This window comes from Mobula hypostoma, chromosome 1 (assembly GCF_963921235.1).
Source record: "Mobula hypostoma chromosome 1, sMobHyp1.1, whole genome shotgun sequence".
NCBI classification, from domain to species: domain Eukaryota; kingdom Metazoa; phylum Chordata; class Chondrichthyes; order Myliobatiformes; family Myliobatidae; genus Mobula; species Mobula hypostoma.
In genome coordinates, this window is record NC_086097.1 from 78,922,953 (window position 1) to 78,946,922 (window position 23,970).

The following is a 23,970-nucleotide window of genomic DNA, read 5'->3' on the forward strand; positions in this document are numbered from 1 at the left end:
GGAGGTGTAGAATAAATAGTTCAACCAGCTACCAAGTGAATCGACAAGGAACTTCAAGATTGGACAGAAAGCCCTAGCACATGATTACCGAGAAGGCGAGTGGACACCCGGTAGGAATTGGACTACTGATGTACACAGTGGATGTTGGAGATCATACATGGAGACATCATGTGGACCAGATACTGGATGCTCTGCCGAAGAACCCACCTGAGTCGAATGCAGCTAACAGGTGGACACTTTACAGCCACCGGACTTACCTCTCGGTGATGATCGTGTCACTTCACTGACAGCAATATGATACAAGCGACCAAGAACGTTGTCTTAGACAAGACACCTGCCAAACCTGATTCCACTCCACAGGTCTAGAGGCGCTGTCCTGAAAGAAACAGAATACCACCCAAAAGACAATCTTTAGCATAGTGAAGTTAGTAATGGACCATTGTTATGAAACCATGTCTATTTGGAATATGGTTTATGAAAGGGAAATTGAATGTTTTGTACATATACAGTTTTATGTTGCATTAATCTAAAAGGGGCGAAAGTGTGATCTATTTCTTTTAGAGCAATGCCCCCCCAGCACTAAGTATTGATCTGTTATCTATGCATGTGCATTGTTGTATCTCTCTCTCGCTGCAATGTGAATACACCAGTTAAAGCCATCTCCCGCATGCGTCCTTTTATTTAATCGGTATGTAGTTGCAAAGACAGAACAGACAGGCCACTTGACCTTAGTACTGTTGATGTGCACTTCTCTTCCCCGCTTCTAGCATCCAGTCACATGTTCACTGCCCCTTCCTGAAAACAACAACCAACTCTTTTGTTTTGCTGACGTTGAGGGAAAGGCGGTCATAACACCATGTCACAATCTATCTCTGTCTCTATATCTGAACAGTGAAGCAGTGGCTTCAGGAGGACGTGGGCAGACTTAAGGCAGGCGACATTTAATGCAGGAGTGATGTATTTTGAAGGGAAGATCAAGCAAAAGCAGTTTCGTGGGTACAATTCCCAAAGGAGTGCTGGTATAGTAATAGTCGGTGAGCCAGGACCCCAAATTTGGGCCACCGGTACCATCTGGGGGGAAATAATTCTTGTACTGATTTTTGGCAAGGTATACACCCCTGGTGCTAGAAAATATGTGATAGCATTGCTGCGGTGGTAACTTTCTGTGATCCCATGGTGCTTTGCCCATGATCACATGAATTATGCCAGGTACCTGTCCCCTTACTTTGCTCAGATGATGAACCTCCCAGAGAAGAATCCTTCTGTGTATGAGACCTTCAGGACAGGCCAATTCTCAGTGCAGCTGTCAAGTAACAACCCCTTTGGGCAGATCCCTGTGGACCAGGCTATTGAAGCCACAGTGAACAAAGACACACAGACTCCTGGAGGCACATCACAGTTCAGCCTGGATGCTGGAGCTATCAAGCATTACCACATAACAGCTGAGCACCGCAGTGCATTCCTGGGACAGTTAAGGGAGATGGTGCAAGGCAACAAATCAGAGCTTTGTCATGGGGAGCTACAGTGGCCAAGAATCCAGAAAGATGAGGAAGCAGTTTCAGCAGTGGTTAGCCTCATACATGAATGGGTCAACCCATTTGCAGAGAAGCGGGACCTCATTAGCATCTCTACGGCAAAGGCAGCCCCCAAGGATGTTGCCTCCAACCTGATGAAGGCATGTGAGATTGATGAGCAATGCTATGCAACCTTCAAGGATGAGAGACTAGAGGAAGACCCACCAGCAAAGAAATTCTATGACCCAATGAAAACCAACAAGCTGAAAACATTCAGTGATATGTGTAAGAAGAGAGAAGTGAAATCAAATGGGAGGGCAATCATCTTGAAAGCAGACAGATCTTTATCTGGACAGATTATAGTGATGGCACAAGGATGCAGTCTACGTATGGAGGATATCCTTTCTCATCCCCTTGGACCATTGCCCTGGGCTCTGTCCACACCAGAAGGATTGCTGAGAAAGACAAATAAAGCTACTTTAGCCACAACCTTGCAGAAAAATGTGGCAGTGGAAGAGCAAATCCCAGGAAACTCTGCTACATTGGTTGATGGAATGAACTTGGTCCAAAGAGTGAAAGGTGATCAAGTTACTTTCAGAGATGTTGCCACAACAATTCTGGGTATGGCTCTGAGGTAAGGCAGTCAGAGTAGCAGAATAGATGTTGTGTTCGACACCTACAAGGAGAACTCTATCAAGAATAGTGAAAGGTCTCTACGGGGTGAACAGACTGATCATGAGTTGCAAGGTATCACAGGCACACAGATGGTGAGGCAGTGGAGGAGCTTCCTGACCAAAGTCAGTAACAAAAATAGTCTCATTAGCTTCATAGTCCATGAATGGAGGAAGGCGGAGTACAGAGCAAATCTACAGGAGAAGATTCTGTATGCAACTGTGAATGATAAATGTTATAGAATCACATCTGAAGACAGCGAGGAGGTGTCAGCTCTTCAGTGTCAACAAGAAGAAGCAGATGGCCGTCTACTTCTCCATGCTGCCCATGCCACAAGAGAGGGATACCAATCTGTAGTGATCTGCTCAGAAGACACAGATGTCTTTATCATGTCTTTAGCATTTTGTGACAAGATTGAGCCCCCATTGTTCCAGAAGTGTGGCACTAGAACCCGTACAAGGCTTGTAGACATCAGGAAGGTTGCTGCCACTGTTGGCACAGAGGTTTGTAGGGCTCTCATCGGGTTGCACACATATACAGGATGTGACACTGTAAGGGCTTTTGCAGGCAAAGGGAAGATAAGTGCCCTAAAACTTCTGACCAGCAACAGGGAAACTCAGGACACATTCTTAGAATTGGGTCAGGAATGGGACCTCTCCCCAAAACTGATGGGCAAACTGGAGGCATTTACATGTCTCCTGTATGCCCCAAAAGGATCAACCACCAAGATCAATGAGCTCAGGTATCAACTTTTCTGTGCCAAAAAAGGTGAAATTGAAAAGTCATCAACTCCCACCATGCAAGGACTGCTTAACAAAACATGCACAGCGAGCCAACTACCAGGCTGGTATATGGAGAAGATGTTTGGAGAAGGACCCACAAGTGCCAAGCCCTGTTGGCAGAGGATGGAAGATGGAAAGAGAAGAAGATGAACAGTTGGTGGTGCATTGGATGGAAGGCCAGCCAGCACCTGATGCCATCCTGGATCTACTGGCCTGTAACTGTCCAAAAGATTGCTCGCTCCCAAGATGTATGTGTGTTGCAAATGGCCTCAGGTTTACTGACATGTGTAGACTGGCAGACTGTGAGAACCAGGCATCCACCTCAGAGTGTGGAAAGTTTGAATGAAGATGTGGAAGATGTGGAAGACTTGGAAAATGATTATGATTATTACTCATAATTATGAAAATTATTATGATTATGACAGAGCTACCACTGGTGCAATGCTATCACATATTTTCTAACTCTAGGGATGTATACCTTGCCAAAAATCACTATGAGCATTATTCCCCTCAGATGGTACCGACCAACCCTATTGGCTCACAGACTATAAGACCTGGATCACTGATCTGGGTCACTAATCTTTGAAGGTGGCAGGGCAAGTTTAAAAAGAACAGGATCCGGGGACATTTTTCAGGATTCTACAAGCAAGATGGGAATGTTTAAGGTTCCCATTCCACTGGTTGATTTGCAATTATGATACTGTGCCGATTTCTGGTCGTTGCACTATAAGTTGGATATGGTCCCTCTGGAAATGGTACATAAAATAATTTGTTGAATGGTTCTGTTAATAAATGTTCTTAAAGCAGAGAACATTGAAAGAGATGATCTGACTGTAATGTTTAAAATCATGAAATGGAGTTGACAAGAAGGACATGAGACTGTTCTCATTGGCATTTGGGAAGTAGAGGACATACTGTAGGATTTATGTTGACTAACAGAAGAACCAGGAAGGGTGAGGGTAATTTAATTACAAGATTATAAAATTATGTTACATAGGAGCCGAATTATGCCATACAGCCCATCGAATCAGTCGCCATTCAACCATGGCTGATCTATTTTCCCTCTCAACTGCATTATCCTGCCTTCTCACTGTAACCTGTGACACCCTTACTAATCAAGAACCTATCATCCTCCATTTAAACTATACCTAATGACTTGGCCTCCACAGCTGTCTGCGGCAATGAATTCCACAGATTCTCAACCTCTGGCTAAAGAAAATCCTCCTCACCCCTGTTCTAAAGGGTCGTTCTTGTATTCTCACGCTGTGCCCTCTGGCCATAGACTCTCCCACTATTAGAAACATCCTCTCCACGTCCATTCTATTTCAGTCTTTTAATATTCAGTAGGTTTCAATGAGATGAGTTATCACTTTCTAGATTACATGGTACCTCTCTCTGATGCCATTCCTCCTTCCCTCTCTCCCATGGTCTACACTCTTCTCCTATCAGATTCTTTCTTCTTCAGCCCTTTACCTTTTCCAAGTATCACCCCCTAGCTTCTCGTTTCATATCCCCTGGACCACCCACCCATCTGGCGTCATCAATTGCCTGCCAGATTGTTTGCCTTCGCCTTCCCCTTCCCCCATCTTCTTATTCTGGCTTCCTCTCCTTTCCTTTCAATTCTGGTGAACGGTCTCAGCCGAAAACATCAACTGTTCATTGTTCTCTATTGATGCGAAGTGACCTGCTGAATTCCTCCAACATGTCGTATGTGTTACTCTGGATTTCCAACATCCGGGATTGAATGAAGAGTGAGCCAGCATGGATTAATTAGTGAATGGCTTTCTGTTGTTCTGTGATTCAGCATTACTCTGGGAGAAAATTAAGTTGCATTGATATTGGCATGAGACAGAAAGTCAGCACAAATTTGACAAAATTTGTCGAGTGAGGTTATAATGAATTGATGGAAGAGACGTAATTTCTTTCCTCCCACAGATGCTGCTCGGCCTGCTGAGTTCATCCAGCAGATTATTTGTTCCTTCACTAGGCAAAGTATCAAATTGGCAGGACAATTTGAGAAGGTTCTTTTATTAACATAAGTTAATTTAGCAATAAATACAAACTCAAGATCAATATATGAAATTGGAGGAAAAAAAGATGCTGGAAATCTGAAACAAAATCAAAAGCGTACTGGAAAAATACTGTGGGAAAAGAACCAGAGATGATTTTTCAGATTAAAACCCCTTAATCAGAACTGGAAAACTGAGCAAACAATTGAGTTTGCAAGTGTGTAAAGTACACGAGCAACCTTTGTGATAACGTAAGAAGTTGCTAAGTAACCATTACTTTAACTTCCAGTGGTTGTTGACAGAAAACTAACTGGCAGAAAAACAGGAAAAACTCGTAACACACACACACACACACACACACACACACACACACACAATGCATCAAGTCTGAATTCATGAAAATAAATTGAATGAATTTGGATCAAATAGAGAAGAATATTTTATAAAAATATAAAATTGGTATTCATTTTCAGCAGGTGTATCCAAGAAAAGAAAAAGGGTCTGACGAAGACCCTGACGAAAGGTCTCGGCCTGAAACATGGACTGTACCTCTTCCTATAGATACTGCCTGGCCTGCTGTGTTCTACCAGCACTTTATGTGTGTTGCTTGAATTTCTAGCATCTGCAGATTTTCTCATGTTTGCGCTTTCAAAGGAAAAAATGTTTTTTTTAAGTGCCAATGTTGGAAATCTGAAAAACAGAAATGAGTGTGAACACTCAGTAAGCGTGGAAAGAGAAACAGTTAACTTTTCGGTTAAGACCCTTTATTGGAATTGGGAAAGAGAGAAAACAAAGTCAGTAGCAGAGAAGGAGAGCTGTGCAGAATGAAGGGATTGTCTCTGACAGGTTAAACCAAATAAGACTGCGTGGATTATACTGTCTTGCAGATCCCGTCAGACCTGATTGTACTAATGGTACCAGAAAAACTAGGCCGAATTCACAGATGGGCAACTGGCAGAAATAGTTAGTTCTAATATAGACAGAAAGTAAGAGTGAGTCATGTAAAATTGGAGAATTCAATATAGAATCTAGAAGGCTTCAGTGTATCTTGGCGGTGAAGAGAGGTTGTTCCTTAAGTTTCCATTGAGAGTTCTTATAACTTTCTTATTAATGCTTCTGTTTTAATTATCCTCAGGAGGTGTGCTGCTGGTGGTGTGTGTACATCTAATGCAAGGCTACATGGGAAAACTGTGGTGATTACAGGGGCAAACACTGGCATTGGAAAGGAAACTGCCAGAGATCTGGCACAGCGAGGTGAGGTATCAGTGTATGAATTTAAATCTATTGTCAAATATAGCTTCGAAGTAAACCATTTACTACATTCAGCCAAATCTTTACAGAAACAATGTCTCTAAACAGGAAAATAGCAGTACAAAATAGGTAATCATAACTACAGTCGGCCCTCCTTATCCGCGAGGGATTGGTTCCGGGACCCCTCGCGGATACCAAAAAAGCGCCAGTGCTCAAGTCCCTTATTCAACCTGTCTCAATGTGGTAGACCTTAGGACCCAGTGGAACCCTGAACCTTATTTAACCTGTCTCAGTGCGGTGGACATTAGGACCTGGCGGCGGATCTCTGAATCCGCAGTTTCTGTTCGCGAAAATAATCACGACCGTGATTGAAAATAAAGTGAAAATAATAAAGCGATCGGAAAGAGGTGAAACGCCATCAGTCATTGGGAAAGCTTTCGGCTACAGTCGGTCAACGATCGGAACAATTTTAAAGGATAAAGTGAGAAAGGCCCTGCCCTGATGAAAGCTACAATTATTACTAAGCAACGCAGTGGTTTAATTATTGAGTTTTTGATCCTCCACATCAACCCGGCACGGATGGAGAGCGCGCTCGTGAGCGATCTGTCACTGGATCGAACTCGGGAGCTTATGTTCCCGAGCCCAGTGCTGAAACATACATTTCTTAAGTGTTTTGAATGCATAGAAAGGTAAAATATATACTAAGATAAACGTTTGACTAATTGATGTTAAATAATGTCGGATGTACCTGTTCCGACTTACTGGGTAAGAGAACATCCGGTTTTTTTCCATCCCGGTCGAGAATAACCTACGCACATCCTCCCGTATACTTTAAATCATCTCTAGATTACTTATAATACCTAATACAATGTAAATGCTATGTAAAATAGTTGTTATACTATATTGTTTAGGGAATAATGACAAGAAAAAAAAGTCTGTACATGCTCGAACAACAAGTACTGGAAGAGCACTTCTAGGTTTTCTGGGTTTGAGGTTGGTTGAATTCGCACATGTGGAACTTGCGGATAAGGAGGGCCGACTGTATAAGTTATTATATCATAGGGGCTTAATTGTCAAAGCCTGTGGGGGGGAGGAAGGTAATGGGGATAAGTTCCCACGACCTATTAAACGCTCCCTATGGTTGTGTCTCAAATAGCATCTGACAACCAAGTCCAGCTCCTAGCCTTCATGCTTGGCTTATCTACTAAACCCAGCAGAACTGTTTCTACTGACAGGAGAAAGGGAAGGTGGGTTACTGGCACCTTAAAACCAGTCGCATCAGGCAGAGCAGGCTCGCCGACCATGGTTGGCAGCTCACCTAGGAGAAGGAAAACTCTGATCTCAAACCTCCGCTGCCTTGTGACTATATCCACACATGAAGAAGGCTTTAGGAGTAAAGTCTGGGGTAAAATCTAGAGCCCTAGGCCCTGAGGCAGTCCAACACTGAGTGGCAACTCCTGTGATGCTGCTGGTTCCAAACTGTATCGGTTTCTGCTGTTCCTTTGGGTACGTCATTTGCATGGCGAGGAGGAGCCTGCAACATGGGCAACAGCTTGCTCTCTGTATTGTACTGCCGTGGCTTGTGGATCACATAGAGAGCTAGGATGCAATATCCTTGGTCGATCCTGACCAATTGAGGGCCTCACAGGGGCTTATCATCATAAGCACTTTGTTCTTATCTCTGCCCTCTCCCTCTCCACATATTGTGAAGGCTCAAGATAATAATGAGCCCCATTCATGCATAACCTCCTTTCAACCCTGATGATTCTATATGACCAGATACCTCTGCAATCAAGACATGAGGTGGTTCCCAAAAAAATACCAGACAGTATTTGTTGTCATTTTGGACGCTGTCCCATATCCTAACTTGGCCTTCTTATTTCACAATGCAAAGTCAAAATCAAACACACATAAATCACTGACTTGTTTGTATCTGCAGCATAAATCCACATGTCAACCAAAAGTTTATAGAAAATAATGGCTCGAACCATTTGAAGTTATCCAAAGGGTTTCCTTGCTCATAGACATATCAGAACATTATCTTATATCACTTTAAAGAAGGATAGCTATTCTTGCCTCTAATATGACTGCAAAAAAAAATTCCCATGCAGCATTTGAAATTATGGCTACAAAAAAAGATAATATTTGTAGGTCATTTGTTTCATTGTTATTTGTACTTTGCTGTGTGCAAGATCACTCCAAAAAAACACTTAATTTCTCCAAAACACATTACACTGGTTGCATATGTGAAATATGTATATTTTAGGTTATAAAATACTTTGTGATATTCATATGTTATGAAGGAATATGCATAGATTTTGAGAACTATGAAGTTATATTTATGAAAGGGATAATTCAGATAGAGAGGGTAATGTACCTAACTGGTTTATTTACCAGTAAGTTGTTCACTTCAATTGGAAGCTGTCTTCCAGGGCATGAAGATGTTAATAGATTGGTTGGACTTCAAGTAAAGTCTTACTAAAAAGCAGAAAATAAACAGAAACACTGTATATTGTGCCAACATTAAATAAATGCATGATTATGAATTAAAATAATAAAGAAATTAAAACCAAAAGTACTGACAAACAGGCTTTTTGCAGGTGCTCGAGTAATATTAGCCTGCAGAGATTTGACCAAAGCAGAAGCTGCAGCCCAAGATATTCGTGAAGACACTGGAAATAAACAAGTCATTGTTCGAGAACTGGATTTAGCCAACACCAGATCCATATACCAGTTTGCTGAAAATATCGTTAAAGGTAATTCAGTCCTACAAGGAATATTTTCATTTTGTTGATACCTAACAGTTATGATTACTTAAACTTATCAAGGAATGCAAAATGTAAAAGTATTCCACAAACATACACTTGGAATAGGGATTGGTCCACTAATTTAAAGTACCAGTTGATGCAGAAATGTGGCAATAACTAATTGAGGAGTTACTATACTTGGATATTTGCCAGCAAGACTAACAGAGCAGATAAACCATAAACCATTAATAAAACAAACAAACATAAATGGATAAGACCTGGTAGATTGCATCTCAAAGAAGCCAATGAAGTAACTTTGAATAAGGTTATGGTCAATTTATTAGAACAAAAGATTACAGAGGTACAGGATGTGGTCGGAAAAAGATGCCCAAGAGCTATGCCAAAAGTGAGATTAAGTCTATTAAGAGGAACTGAGCAAGCTCGCCTTTGTTCCATAGAAAGGAAAGTGAAGAGCAACTCGGTAGAGTTCATTACAGTGTAAGGGTGTAACAGGGCATATGCAAAGTTTCTGCTTGTAGTCAAGACGAGAAGTGGGAAACATAAAATATTGCAATATTGGATCTCCTGTTAGGAAACGAGTTAGGACAAGTGACAGAAGTGTGTGTAGGGGAGCACTTTGGTTCCAGTGATCATAACACCATTAGTTTCAACTTGATCATGGACAAGGATAGATCTGGTCCGAGGGTTGAGGTTCTTAACTGGAAGAAGGCCAAATTTGAAGAAATGAGAAAGGATCTAAAAAGCATGGATTGGGACAGGTTGTTCTCTGGCAAGGATGTGATCGGTAAGTGGGAAGCCTTCAAAGGAGAAATTTTGAGAGTGCAGAGCTTGTATGTTCCTGTCAGGATTAAAGGCAAAGTGAATAGGAATAAGGAACCTTGGTTCTCAAGGGATATTGGAACTCTGATAAAGAAGAAGAGAGAGTTGTATGACATGTATAGGAAACAGGGAGTAAATAAGGTGCTTGAGGAGTATAAAAAGTGCAAGAAAATACTTAAGAAGGAAATCAGGAGGGCTAAAAGAAGACATGAGGTTGCCTTGGCAGTCAAAGTGAAGGATAATCCAAAGAGCTTTTACAGGTATATTAAGAGTAAAAGGATTGTAAGGGATAAAATTGGCCCTCTTGAAGATCAGAGTGGTCGGCTATATGCAGAACCAAAAGAAATGGGGGAGATCTTAAATGGGTTTTTTGCGTCTGTATTTACTAAGGAAACTGGCATGAAGTCTATGGAATTAAGGGAAACAAGTAGTGAGATCATGGAAACTGTACAGGTTGAAAAGGAGGAGGTGCTTGCTATCTTGAGGCAAATTAAAGTGGATAAATCCCCAGGACCTGACAGGGTATTCCCTCGGACCTTGAAGGAGACTAGTGTTGAAATTGCAGGGGCCCTGGCAGATATATTTTAAATGTCGGTGTCTACGGGTGAGATGCCGGAGGATTGGAGAGTAGCTCATGTTGTTCCGTTGTTTAAAAAAGAATCGATAAGTAATCCAGGAAATTATAGGCCGGTAAATTTGACGGCGGTAGTGGGTAAGTTATTGGAGGGAGTACTAAGAGACAGAATCTACAAGCATTTGGATAGATAGGGACTTATTAGGGAGAGTCAACATGGCTTTGTGCGTGGTAGGTCATGTTTAACCAATCTATTGGAATTTTTTGAGGAGGTTACCAGGAAAGTGGATGAAGGGAAGGCAGTGGATGTTGTCTACATGGACTTCAGTAAGGCCTTTGACAAGGTCCCGCATGGGAGATTAGTTAGGAAATCGCAGTCGCTAGGTATACATGGAGAGGTGGTAAATTGGGTTAGACATTGGCTCAATGGAAGAAGCCAAAGAGTGGTAGTAGAGAATTGCTTCTCAGAATGGAGGCCTGTGACCAGTGGTGTGCCACAGGGATCAGTGCTAGGTCCATTGTTATTTGTCATCTATATCAATGATCTGGATGATAATGTGGTAAATTGGATCAGCAAATTTGCTGATGATACAAAGATTGGAGGTATAGTGGACAATGAGGAAGGTTTTCAAAGCTTGCAGAGGGACTTGGACCAGCTGGAAAAATGGGCTGAAAAATGGCAGATGGAGTTTAATACAGGCAAGTGTGAGGTATTGCACTTTGGAAGGACAAACCAAGGTAGAACATACAGAGTAAATGGTAAGGCACAGAGGAGTGCTGTAGAACAGAAGGATCTGGGAATACAGATACAAAATTCCCTAAAAGTGGCGTCACAGGTAGATAGGGTCGTAAAGAGAGCTTTTGGTACATTGGCCTTTATTAATCAAAGTATTGAGTATAAGAGCTGGAATGTTATGATGAGGTTGTATAAGGCATTGGTGAGGCCGAATCTGGAGTATTGTGTTCAGTTTTGGTCACCAAACTACAGGAAGGATATTAATAAGGTTGAAAGAGTGCAGAGAAGGTTTACAAGGATGTTGCCGGGACTTGAGAAACTCAGTTACAGAGAAAGGTTGAATAGGTTAGGACTTTATTCCCTGGAGCGTAGAAGAATGAGGGGAGATTTGATAGAGGTATATGGAATTATGATGGGTATAGATAGAGTGAATGCAAGCAGACTTTTTCCACTGAGGCAAGGGGAGAAAAAAACCAGAGGACATGGGTTAAGGGTGAGGGGGGAAAAGTTTAAAGGGAACATTAGGGGGAGCTTCTTCACACAGAGAGTGGTGGGAGTATGGAATGAGCTGCCAGATGAGGTGGTAAATGTGGGTTCTTTTTTAACATTTAAGAATAAATTGGACAGATACATGGATGGGAGGTGTATGGAGGGATATGGTCCGTGTGCAGGTCAGTGGGGCTAGGCAGAAAATGGTTCAGCACAGCCAAGAAGGGCCAAAAGGCCTGATTCTGTGCTGTAGTTTTTCTATGGTTTCTATTTACTAATATTTACCAATAAGGATCTCAGGAGGAACTACTTTAGCCAACAAGCTGTTAAGGCAAATAGCTTGGTATTTATGGGGATGAAGAAGAGAGGAATAAAAAGAAATATACTGATAGTGTTGTATGAGCAGTTGTGGAATTGGAGAGTTTAGCTGAATGACCCCTTTTTGGTATTCAATTTATTGCGTTATTTACTTTTTATATGTTCCTTCACATCATTGGTTGCTTTCAGGTGCCACCTCCTGGTGTAGCAAAGCATCACAAAGCAAGGGTGATTAATTGAGACCAATTATTTGTACTATATTATGTTTAAACATTCATCACAGGGTCATGAAAATTTATGGAATAAAACAAAGCTATTCAGCCTATCATGTCAGTGTTAGCAAGAAGTGGAACTGTTTAGGTTACTATCGGTTCATTTTCAGCCCGTTGTGAGTTCTCATCTTCTACTAAACAAGTAGACCATTAGACACTGAAGTTGGAATTTCTCACTGCAGTCCCAAAGCACATGATCTCCTGTTCCTAGTCCCAAAGCACATGATCTCCTGTTCCTGTTGAAGTCAACAAGCTTGATTGCCAGGAAGTCAACCAATTTTTCCCACTGTGTCATGATCTACAGTCTTAGGTTACGGAGAGATGTGCAGTCATTAAAGCAGGCAGCACGCCTTTATTGCTAGTGTTTCCTTCACTGCAGATAAGTACTGGTAACAGACTGTGCACATTGGCTTTGAAATATCCAGGCACAAGAGAGCCACCAGTGATCACCAATGTGCTGTGTGCATGTTGACTTTTCCCTTTCCGCTTCCTCACATTCAAGATGAATTTCTCTACCAACTCCACTTTCCTACCCAGTCTCCATAATCTGTAACTTGCTTGCTGTCCAAAATAAATTATCCACAGCCCCACAGAGCGGAGCAACCCAGAGATTCACATCCTCTTTGGAAGCAATTTTGTTTCAGTCTTGGACGCCACTTATTGAATTTAAAAGATTCTCATAGTTAAATATCAAAATCAAGTCCTGAGCCCATACCTTTACTTCCAGCTGTCCACCCAGATCAAATAGCCTCTTAACAAAGTTATAAAGGCTTTTTCATGGGTCGGGGAGATCACTTCTAATTCTAAAGTCTACAGAAGCAAGATCTAGTTTGAAACTGGGCAAAAATGCTGAATAGAAATCTAGCCAGAAAGGTATACACCTTTATAGCGTGGCAGTGTTATAAGAAGGGCAAAAACATTTAGCATGCTTCCAATTTGAATTATTTTGTTTTGCCTAATTCTGTTTAATGACAGAGGAAAAGGTGCTCAACATTTTAATCAACAACGCTGGAGTGATGATGTGCCCCTTCATGAAGACGTCTGATGGGTTTGAGATGCAGTTTGGTGTAAATCACCTTGGTAAGTTACTAAGAAGTTGAACTTGTGGACCATCTAACATGACTTGCAGCTCCCTACAGACCGTGTTAGGGAACAGGAGCTGGCGATGGATGACCTACGGCTCACTCAGGAGATAGGAGCCACAGGGAGGCTTTCACACCCAAGCTGCAGGAGGCAGGTAGCTGGATGACTGGCAGGAGAGGAAAAGGGAACAGCAGATAGTGAGGAGCTCCCCCTGTGGCCATTCCCTCAGTAACAGTGGGCCGAAGGTCCTCTCTGTGTTGTACTGTTCTGTGTTCTATGTAAGCTTGCAATGGGCAAACTGGCAGATGGATTCACCTATATCCCAACAGTGCCAACACTTCAAAAGTAATTAATTCAGGGAGTGAAACACATCAAGTGAAGACTTTGGATTTGCTTTTTTGTTTACCTTTCTTTTTCTGTTTGGAAGTGGTTATTTTTTACTGGATTATAAGGAAATCAGCAAAAACAAGTTATTTAACTGCAAAATATACATTAGAGCAGAGTCCAATTGAACCCTTCTTGATTGATCAGGCTCAGTCCTACTCCCACCCTCTCCTACTTTAAGAAGCTAATAATCTTTATTATCTCTATGTGAGGCAAATGCCTATAGTTTCAGCAGGATTGAAGATGATGGTGCCCTTTTTTCTCTCTGTCTCCCTCTCTTTCTCCATTTCTGTTCTCACTGTCTCTCTCTTTCTTTCTGTTTTACTCCCCTTCTGATACACTCATTTTTGTCCTCTTCCCTGAACCTTCATCCTACCTCCCAGCATCCCAGTTCTATCCACTCTCTACACACACAGTTAACCCACAGGTGACCCCCTCCCTCCTTTTCCCTCAACTACCTTGTACTTACACTTCCTCCACCAGTAGCTCACTCCCCTTTCACTCTCATCTCCCTTGCTCTTTTCTCTCTTTCTTTTTTCCTTTCTCTTCTCCTGACCTCAACCACCGTCCCATTTTCTAGCTGTTGGTCGCCCACCAACCTTTCACCCTTTTCCAGACCATTCTCTGATTGCAGTGGTCCTCCTTGTCCCAGTAACCATGACATCAGAGCCTGCAGACCAGGCCAGAGCCCCGGACCTCTTTTCAGGGAACTCGCGGGGAACTTTCAGCTGTCTGTTCACTGCTGCCTGGTCTTGTCATATTGCAGTAAATCAGCCCGCCTGCAGTTTCCTGATCAATGATGCAGAAGCATCTTAATCAGCTGCTATCATTAAGAGTATGGCTGGTGGAGTGGTTTAGGAGGCACTGCTTTGATTCACAGACACTGGCATTGAGGGACTTGTTTTATTTAAACTGAATTGTGACCTTTGAATCAATAAGTAGTAAGTTATGTTTAAAAGTAAATTTACAGATCTGAAGAGAAAAGTCCAGGGCGTAGAGCAGAATGATATCAGAAGAGGTAAGAGATTAACAACTATAAAAGGTCAAAGAAGATGGAAAGAGGAAAAAAGGGTTTGCTGGCATATCCTTCTTTTAATGTCACGGTTGCTATTATGGTATCTTAAAACAATTCTTGACAATACGTGTTTTAACTCCATTTTTCCTGATTTTACAACCTATTTTCCAGGGTTGAGATCATTTTCTCTTTTAGTAATAAAATAACGAGATAAAAGAGAGAAATTGTCTTCCCAGCACATATCTTTCAATGTCCCTTTGTTCCCCAAATTCATTTTCTTTGTTCTACATGGTTTGTGCTTTTAGAGTGCGGCATTTTCAATTGTACCTATTTTATCTCCTTTTGTGCCTTTACTATCACTAAACTCTTTGATGCTTCCTAATAATTGCTTGATTTTATCCAAAATTACTACTCTGCTATGTAGATTTAACTTTTCCTTTATTATTTCTAATATTTTTGAAAACATGAAATGTTCCTCACATTCAGTTTAAAACTCTCTTTAACCAAAATATATAGGAAAATTCTCCCTTTTACATTTCCATTTTGTCCACTATGAAACTTGTAGTTAATAAAACCAAAATCATACATGGAATTGATTTGAAAGTCTGATTTTGTAATACCCAAGTAAGTTGATGTCTTGACACCTTTCATGAATTCCAAGTTTTTCCTGAATTACAAAATGATTCTTGAAATAATCATAACAGCAATCCAGCAACAACATCTAAGTGTGAAATTTAACTCCAGCATGAATTGTTCTCCTATCCATTCCACCCCTTCTCTTTGCCTTCCCCACTCACTAGATCTGCCCATCACCCACACATTCCTTCCACTGATTCCCCTCCTCACCTTCTTCCCTTTATTCCACAGTCCAATGTCCTCTCCTGTCATATTCCATCTTCTTCAGCCCTTTATCACTTCTCAGCTTCTTACATCATTCCCATTCTCCCCCACCTGCTTATCAACACCCCCCTTACCTGGATCTACCTGTCACCTGCCAGCTCTTACAACAACCTCTCCCGTCACCTTTTTATACCAGTTTTCTCCCCTCTTTCTTTCCTGATGTAGGGTCTCAGCCCAAAACGTTGACTGTTTACTCTTTTCCATAGATGCTGTGTGTTGCTTTGGATTTCCAGCATCTGCAGACGTTCTGTTGTTTGTGATCTGCCCCTCTTTCTCTTCAGACCTGATGAAGGGTCCAAACAGCACACACAAAGCGCTGGAGGAACTCAGCAGGCCAGGCAGCATCTATGGAAAGAGAGTACAGTCAACGTTACGGGCCAAGATCCTTCAGCAGGACTGGAGAGAAAAGATGAGGAGTCAGAGTTATGAGGTGGAGGGAGGGGAGGGAGAAACACAAGGTGATAGGTGAAACCGGGATGGGGGTGGGGTGAAGTAAAGAGTGGGGAAGTCCATTGGTGAAAGAGATACAGGGCTGGAGAAGGGGGTATCTGACATGAGAGGACGGAAGGCCATGGAAGAAAGGGAAGGGGGAGGGGCACCAGGGGGAATTGTCAACTATCCACTTCCTTACATAGATGCTGTTTGACCCGCTGAGTTGGCCAGCTGGCGGCACAATGGCATCAGCGCTGGACTCCGGACCGAAGGCTCTCGAGTTCGAATCCAAGTCGGGCCACCCCCCGAGCACGCTTTCCATCCGTGCCGGGTTGAGCATCGAGCTAGCCACGCAGCCTCGTTAAAAAAAAGGGTCAAGTCAGGAACGTTCATATCGTGAACTGGCTAATCCGAAAGGAGACCAATCCTGACACCACGCACCGGACAAGAATGGCTGATTTAAACACGAGGAATTCTGCAGATGCTGGAAATTCAAGCAACACACATCAAAGTTGCTGGTGAACGCAGCAGGCCAGGCAGCATCTCTAGGAAGAGGTACAGTCGACGTTTCGGGCCAAGACCCCCTCCACCATCAACTCTGCTCTCAATTGCATCTCCCCCATTTCACGCACATCTGCTCTCACTCCATCCTTCCATCACCCCACTAGGAATAGGGTTCCCCTGGTCCTCACCTACCACCCCACCAGCCTCCGGGTCCAAAATATTATTCTCCGTAACTTCCGCCACCTCCAACAGGATCCCACCACTAAGCATATCTTTCCCTCCCGCCCCCCGCCGCTTTCTGCAGGGATCGCTCCCTACGCGACTCCCTTGTCCATTCTTCCCCCCCATCCCTCCCCACTGATCTCCCTCCTGGCACTTATCTTTGTAAGTGGAACAAGTGCTACACATGCCCTTACACTTCCTCCCTTACCACCATTCAGGGCCCCAGACAGTCCTTCCAGGTGAGGCGACACTTCACCTGTGAGTCGGCTGGGGTGATATACTGCGTCCGGTGCTCCCGATGTGGCCTTCTATATATTGGTGAGACCCGACCCAGATTGGGAGATCATTTTGCTGAACACCTACGCTCTGTCCGCCAGAGAAAGTGGGATCTCCCAGTGGCCACACATTTCAATTTCACATCCCATTCCCATTCTGATATGTCTACCCACGGCTTCCTCTACTGTCAAGATGAAGCCACACTCAGGTTAGAGGAACAACACCTTATATTCCGTCTGGGTAGCCTCCAACCTGATGGCATGAACATTGACTTCTCTAACTTCCGCTAATTCCCCACCTCCCCCACGTACCCCATCCGTTATTTATTTATATACACACATTCTTTCTCTCTCTCTCCTTTTTCTCCCTCTGTCCCTCTGACTATACCCCTTGCCCATCCTCTGGGTTCCCCCCCCCCCTTTCCTTCTCCCTAGGCCTCCTGTCCCATGATCCTCTCATATCCCTTTTGCCAATCACCTGTCCATCTCTTGGCTCCATCCCTCCCCCTCCTGTCTTCTCCTATCATTTCGGATCTCCCCCTCCCCCTCCCACTTTCAAATTTCTTACTAGCTCTTCTTTCAGTTAGTCCTGATGGAGGGTCTTGGCCCGAAATGTCGACTGTACCTCTTCCTAGAGATGCTGCCTGGCCTGCTGCGTTCACCAGCAACTTTGAAGAATGGCTGACTGTCTGGTGTGACATGCTAAAAAAAACCCGCTGAGTTACTTCAACATTTTGTGTGTTGACCCCAAATCCATTTCAATCTTCTTTCTCATTGAAATCAACAAAGTCAGTTTTCACCTGCATTTTCCATCTGAATGCTTTGTGGACAAGTTCCACTCTTGAATATAAAGCCTTTCAAATGAGATGCTAAATAAAGCCCCTTTCATGGCACACAAAGTTTACAAGGAAACAGGCTAATGTTTCTGTCTTGGCAACTACCACAAAAGGGATAAAAAGCAGATTAACATCATTTATCCCATTAGTTCTTCAACCCATTCCATTCACACCTAAATTATATTTGCTTCATAGATTATACTAGTTACACGGATAATGAAATTTATTGTGAAATACTTTAAGTAATAAGGTACTTGCTAACTTCAAGTTCTTTAAAAGTTTTAACATAGAATAGTACAGTACAGTACAGGCCCTTCAGCCCACAATGTTGTGCTGACTTTTTAACCTAATCCAAGATCAGTATAGCACTACACACAAAATGCTGGAGGAACTCAGCGGGCCTATCGTCGACTGTACTCTTTTCCATAGGTGCTGCCTGGCCTGCTGAGTTCCTCCAGCATTTTGTGTGTGTTGCTTCGATTTTCAGCGTCTGCAGATTTTCTCTTGTTTGTTTTCAGTATTGCACTTCTCTCCCACATAGCCCTCCATTTTTCTCTCATCCATGATTGCAGTAAATGTGCCTACTGTATCAGTGTCCATCACCTGCCCTGGCAGCGCATTCCACGCACCCACCACTCTGTTTAAAATAAACTGCCTCTGACACCCGCCACTGCACCCCCCCCCCCGAAACTTTCCTGCAATCACCTTAAAATTATGCCCTCTCATATTAGCCATTTTCACCCTGAGAAAAAGTTGTGGTCTGTCCAGTCTCTTATCGTCTTATATACCTGTATTGTCACCTCTCTTCCTCCCTCGCTGCAAAGGGAAAAGCCCTGGCTTGCTCAGCATTTCCTCATCAGGCACACTCTGTAATCCAGGCAGCATCCTGGTAAATCTCCTCTGCACCCTTTCTAAAGCTTCCACATCCATATTATAACAAGGCATCTGGAACTGAATACAATTCCCAGATAAGGTCTAACCAGAGTTTCATAGAGCTGCAACATTACCTCATGGTTCTTGAACTCAGTCCCCGCACTAATAAAGGCCAACACACCATGTGCCTTCTTAGCCCACCCTATCAACTTGCACTGCAGTTTTGAGGGATCCAACAGCCCTTTGTTCCTCCACACTGCTAAAAATCCTTTCATTTCATTAACCCTGTACTCTGCCTTCAGGTTTGGCCTTCCAAAGGGTATCACTTCACACTTTTCCAGATTGAACTCCATCTGTCTCCTATCAGCCCAGCTCTGCATCCTGTCAATGTCTAGTTGTAACCTACAGTACATAAACCCTCCACACTATCCACAATTCCACCAACCTTTCATGTCATCTGTAAACTTGCTAACCCACCCTTCCTCTTCCTTGTCCAAGTCACTTATAAAAATCACAAAGAACAGTTTTCCCAAAACTGACCTCTTGCATACTACTAGTCACTGACCTCTAAGCAGAGTAGGATTCATCTACAAACATTTGTCTTCAAGGCAATCCTGAATCCATGCAGCCAAGTTTTCCGATCCCATGCCTCATGGTTTTCTGAGTGAGCTACCATTGGGAACTTTGCCAAATGCCTTACTAAAATCCGTATACACCAGATCCATTGCTCTACGTTTACCAATTTGCTATGTCACTTCCTGGAAGAATTCATACAGGCTCACGATGCATGACCTGCCCTTCACAAAACCATGCTGACTATCCCTTATCAGACTATGCTACTCCAATTGCTTGCAAATCCTGTCTCTGAGAAACTTCTCCAATATTTTGTGCAGCATTGGTGAAAGGCTCACTGGGCTATAATTCCCAGGGTTATCTCTGTTACCTTTCTTGAACAAAACAATAGTATTTGTCTCCCTCCAATCTTCTGGTACTATTGCTGTGGCCCTTGGGGACTCCGGGATCATTGCCAAAGGTACAACAATCTCTTCCCTCACTTCCTGTGGTAACCTGGGGACTTATCTAACCTAAAGTTTTTCAAAAGTTCCAGCACATCCTCTTTCTTAACATTAACATGTTTCAGCAAATAGAACTGTTCTACACCGTCCTCACATTCGTCAAGTCTCTCTCACTGGTGAATACTGAAGCAAAGTACTCATTATGGACGATTCTTGTCTTCTCTGACTTTAGGTACACGGTCCCTCTTTTAACTCTGATTGGTCCTATGCTCACTCTGGTCATCCTCCTGCTCTTCAGATACACACACACACGCGCGCGCGCACACACACACACACACACACACACACACACACACACACACACACACATATATATATCTATAAAAAAACACCTTGGAGTTTTCTTTAATCTTCCTCACTAAGGTAGTCTCATGTTCTCTTCTAGCTCTCCTAAGTCCTTTCTTAAGCTCCTTTCCGGCTACCTTATAACTCTCAAGAGCCCTATCTGATCCTTGTTTCCTAAACCTTAAGCACACTTCTTTCTTCCCCTTGACTAGATGATCCATTTCTCTTGTCAACCATGGTTCCTTCACCCTACTATTCTTTCCCTAGGTCAATGGAACAAGCCTGTCCAGAACCCCATACAAGTGTTCCCTAATCACTCTTCCCATTTCCATTGTGCATTTCCCCGAGTCCATCTGTTCCCAATTTACACTCCCAACATCATAATTTGCCCTCCCTCAATTTTCCCAATCCTATCCTTGCCCAAGGTCAGGGACTTGTGATCACCATCTCCAAAATGCTCACCGTGAAGAGATCTGTCACCTGACCAGGTTCATGACCCGGTACTAGATCCAGTATGGCTTCCCCTCTAGTCAGCCTGTCTGCATATTGGTCACACCTAACAAATTCTGCTCCATCTGAACTTTTTGTCAAAGGAGGAGCCAATCAATATTAGGGAAGTTGAAATCCCCCATGTCAACAATCCTGTTAATTTTGTATTTTTTCACCTTTCCAAATCTGCCTCCCAATCTGTTCCTCCATATTTCTGCTGCTATTGGGTGGGTGGGGGGTGGTGGAGGTCTATAGAATATGCCAATAAAATAATTGTTCACTTCCTGATTTTGTCGTCCACCCACACTGACTCAGTAGACAATCCCTCCACAAAGTTCCCTCTTTCTGTAGCTGTGATACTATCCCTGATCAGCAATGCCTTTCGACCACTTATTTTTACCTCCCTCTCTGTTCCTTTTGAAATATCTGAACCCTAGAACATTCAGCAGCCATTCCTGTATCTCTGACAGCCGAGACTCCGTAAAGGCCACAACTTCGTGGTTCCACGTACTGACCCATGCTCGAAGTTCATCACCCTTGTTCCTGATACTTCTCACACTAAAGTAGATGCATTTCAACCCATCTAACTGACTGCATTTATGCCCATTCTGTATCGTGTGGGATCAGTTGCAAGGATGTGATGAGTGCGCACTCGGTTGGTCAATCAGGCATTAAATCGTTTGGGCCCTCTACGCACAGAGGGCACTCTCTTTTGGGCGCAGGCTTTTGAGTGCACGTCTTTCATCTCGGGCATGGCTCATAGCTCACACACTGTAAGGTACCCAGTGTGTACCGTCAGTAACATGACTGAGTGAAAACGTTTAATCGTACTTCATCATTGTCATTCTTGCCCCGTGGATACATAACATTTTGGTGACAAGGATCAAAACAAGCATGAGCTCTCTATTCCAAACATCCAATCTATTTTGGGCTGCAGCTGTGGGAAAACTGACTCCCGGAATCTCGCTGCAATGGAAGACAACCTTCCTGGACTACAAACGTACATCAAACTCCTACTAATTTTAATACCATCGGCAAAGCTGGAGGAAGCAGTGAAATTCAAGCTGCTCCGCGTGCACTTGTGAAAACCCGGGCAGAAATACTTTGATCCTGTAAACTTATAGAACAAGTCAGACACTTCTGAGGCTTTAGACAATGTTTGGGTGAAGCAGGACAATATCTTTATAGTATGCTTCACATTCTTTCAGGTACGACAGACCCCAGGCCCGTATGTGGATGATTTCATCACAAGACTAACCCTAGCAGTGCAGGAATGCATATATAAAGATATTCCCCTGAGCAAATTCGAAGAAGCGATGCTCAGCCAAGTGTTTATTATCGGAGTCCAAGGTTGGAGGACACAGGAGAACCTCCTGTCTGGGACAGAGTGTGCTCTAAAGCTTGCCACTGGGAGGCAGTCAAGTGAGGCCTTACACAGATCAGAATCAGAAATCAGGTTTAATATCACTGGCACGTGTCGTGAAATTTGTTAATTTAGAGCAGCAGTACAATGCAATACGTAATAATATAGATAAGTAAGTAAATCAATTACAGCAAATACATTAAACAGTTAAAGACAGGAATCAGATGGCAGAGAGGAAGAAGCTGTTCCTGAATCGCTGAGTGTGTGCCTTCAGGCTTCTGTACCTCCTACCTGATGGTAACAATGAGTAGAGGGCATGTCCTGGGTGATGGGGGTCCTTAATAATGGACACCGCTTTTCTGAGGCACCACTCCTTGAAGATATCTATGGACTATGGAGGCTAGTACCTAATACGGAACTAACTAATTTTACAACTTTCTGTAGCTTCTTTCGACCCTGTGCAGTGGCCCTCCCCCATACCAGACAGTGATGCAGCTTGTCAGAATGCTTCACAGTACATCTAATTTTCAAGTGTTTAGGTGATAAATCAAATCTCCTCAAACTTCTAATGAAATATAGCCACTGTCTTGCCTTCTTTATAGCTGCATTGATATGTTGGGACCGGGTTAGATCCTCAGAGATCTTGACACCCAGGATCTTCAAATTGCTCACTCTCTCCACTTCTGATCCCTCTTATGAGGATTAGTTTGTGTTCCCTCGTCCTATCCTTTCTGAAGTCAGCAATCAGCTCTTTGGCCTTATTGACATTGAGTGCAAGATTGTTGCTGTGACACCACTCAACTAGCTGGTATATCTCACTCCTGTATGCCCTCACAGATTCAGCCTCCTCCCAAAAAGGCCCGTATCTGCCAGCAATACTGACCCGCAACCTAGAGTCTCCAGAGAGATCACTTCCACAAATATGCCTTTGTTGTGGGAAAAGTCATGCCGAATGGTCCAATTGCATGCATCAAAAGGCAGTCTGCCGGTTCTGTCACAAGGTAGGGCACCTCAAAAAGGTGTGCTTCACCAAGCAGTGCACCATGAGAAAATGGCGGAATTCAACCATCGTCTCTGTGCAAGGAGATGGCCGGAGCGAAGAAGTGGACTCTATTTTCCAAACCCATGATATGGGCCACCAAAACCAGCCTCCTGACTTGGTTACACTCACAGTGGACAACCAGCCCATGAAATTTGATCTGGATACTGGGTGAGCCCTCACCCTGGTAAGCGCCAGATTCCAAAATTACGACCGCCGAGCTTAGTGCCTTGCAGCTACTTTGGAGATGGCGTGGATACGCATGGTGTCTTCACAGCAAAAGTGGCTCACTAGGGGGACCCGTTTCATTTACTCATGCATGTGGTCAGGGGGAGGGGCGATGGGCAGAAATTGGATTAAGTAGCTGCCGTTGGTGTTGCCCTGCATCAATTGTATTGCGGGGGGTGGGGAGGGTCACGGCATTGAAATTGAATTCACAATTACAAAAGCACCAGCGGGTTTTCCAAGCTGACATTTCAGGTCAATACCATGATGGAGCAGCTAAGTTCGAGTTTAAAAAGAACTGCCAGCCGAAGTTTTACGAGGCCCACCCAGTGCCATATGTGGTGGATCCAAAGAGAACTTGATGTTGAACTTGCATGCAGAGAGCAGCCATGATACAGCCAGCCTTCACAAGTGCAGTATCTAAGGCATTTGTCATGAAGAATGGTACTGGGCACCTGACAAGAGTTCCACATTACTACACAGCATCATATGGCCTGGCAGAGAAATGAGGCTTTTCCAAACAAACACAATTTAAGACATTTCCTTTTCCATTACTTTTGTTCAGTTGTTAAGTTGAGTCTGACTCTTCCATAGGGTCTATAGGATTTTCATGGCAAGATATGGAAATAGATATGGGTTTGAATTCAGGACCATCTGCCTTGAAGTCCAGTGCTGATGCCACTACACCACCAGCCAGCTAGGTGACTCCAAATGAACTTTCAGATGCATTACCTGCAGAAGGAATGTTTAGGCGAACCTTATGCA

General features: G+C 43.3%; 1 protein-coding gene across 2 annotated transcripts in view; it reads left to right on the plus strand.

Annotated features, from left to right (window-relative positions):
* Nucleotides 1-23,970, plus strand: part of rdh12 (retinol dehydrogenase 12) — a 61,735-nt gene that overhangs the window by 17,921 nt on the left and 19,844 nt on the right. For both annotated transcript variants that reach the window (XM_063051275.1, XM_063051285.1), the window contains exons 2-4: nt 6,113-6,231; nt 8,829-8,984; nt 13,180-13,284. In XM_063051275.1, coding sequence (XP_062907345.1) covers nt 6,113-6,231; nt 8,829-8,984; nt 13,180-13,284 — 380 coding nt within the window. The remainder of the gene's footprint in view (nt 1-6,112; nt 6,232-8,828; nt 8,985-13,179; nt 13,285-23,970) is intronic.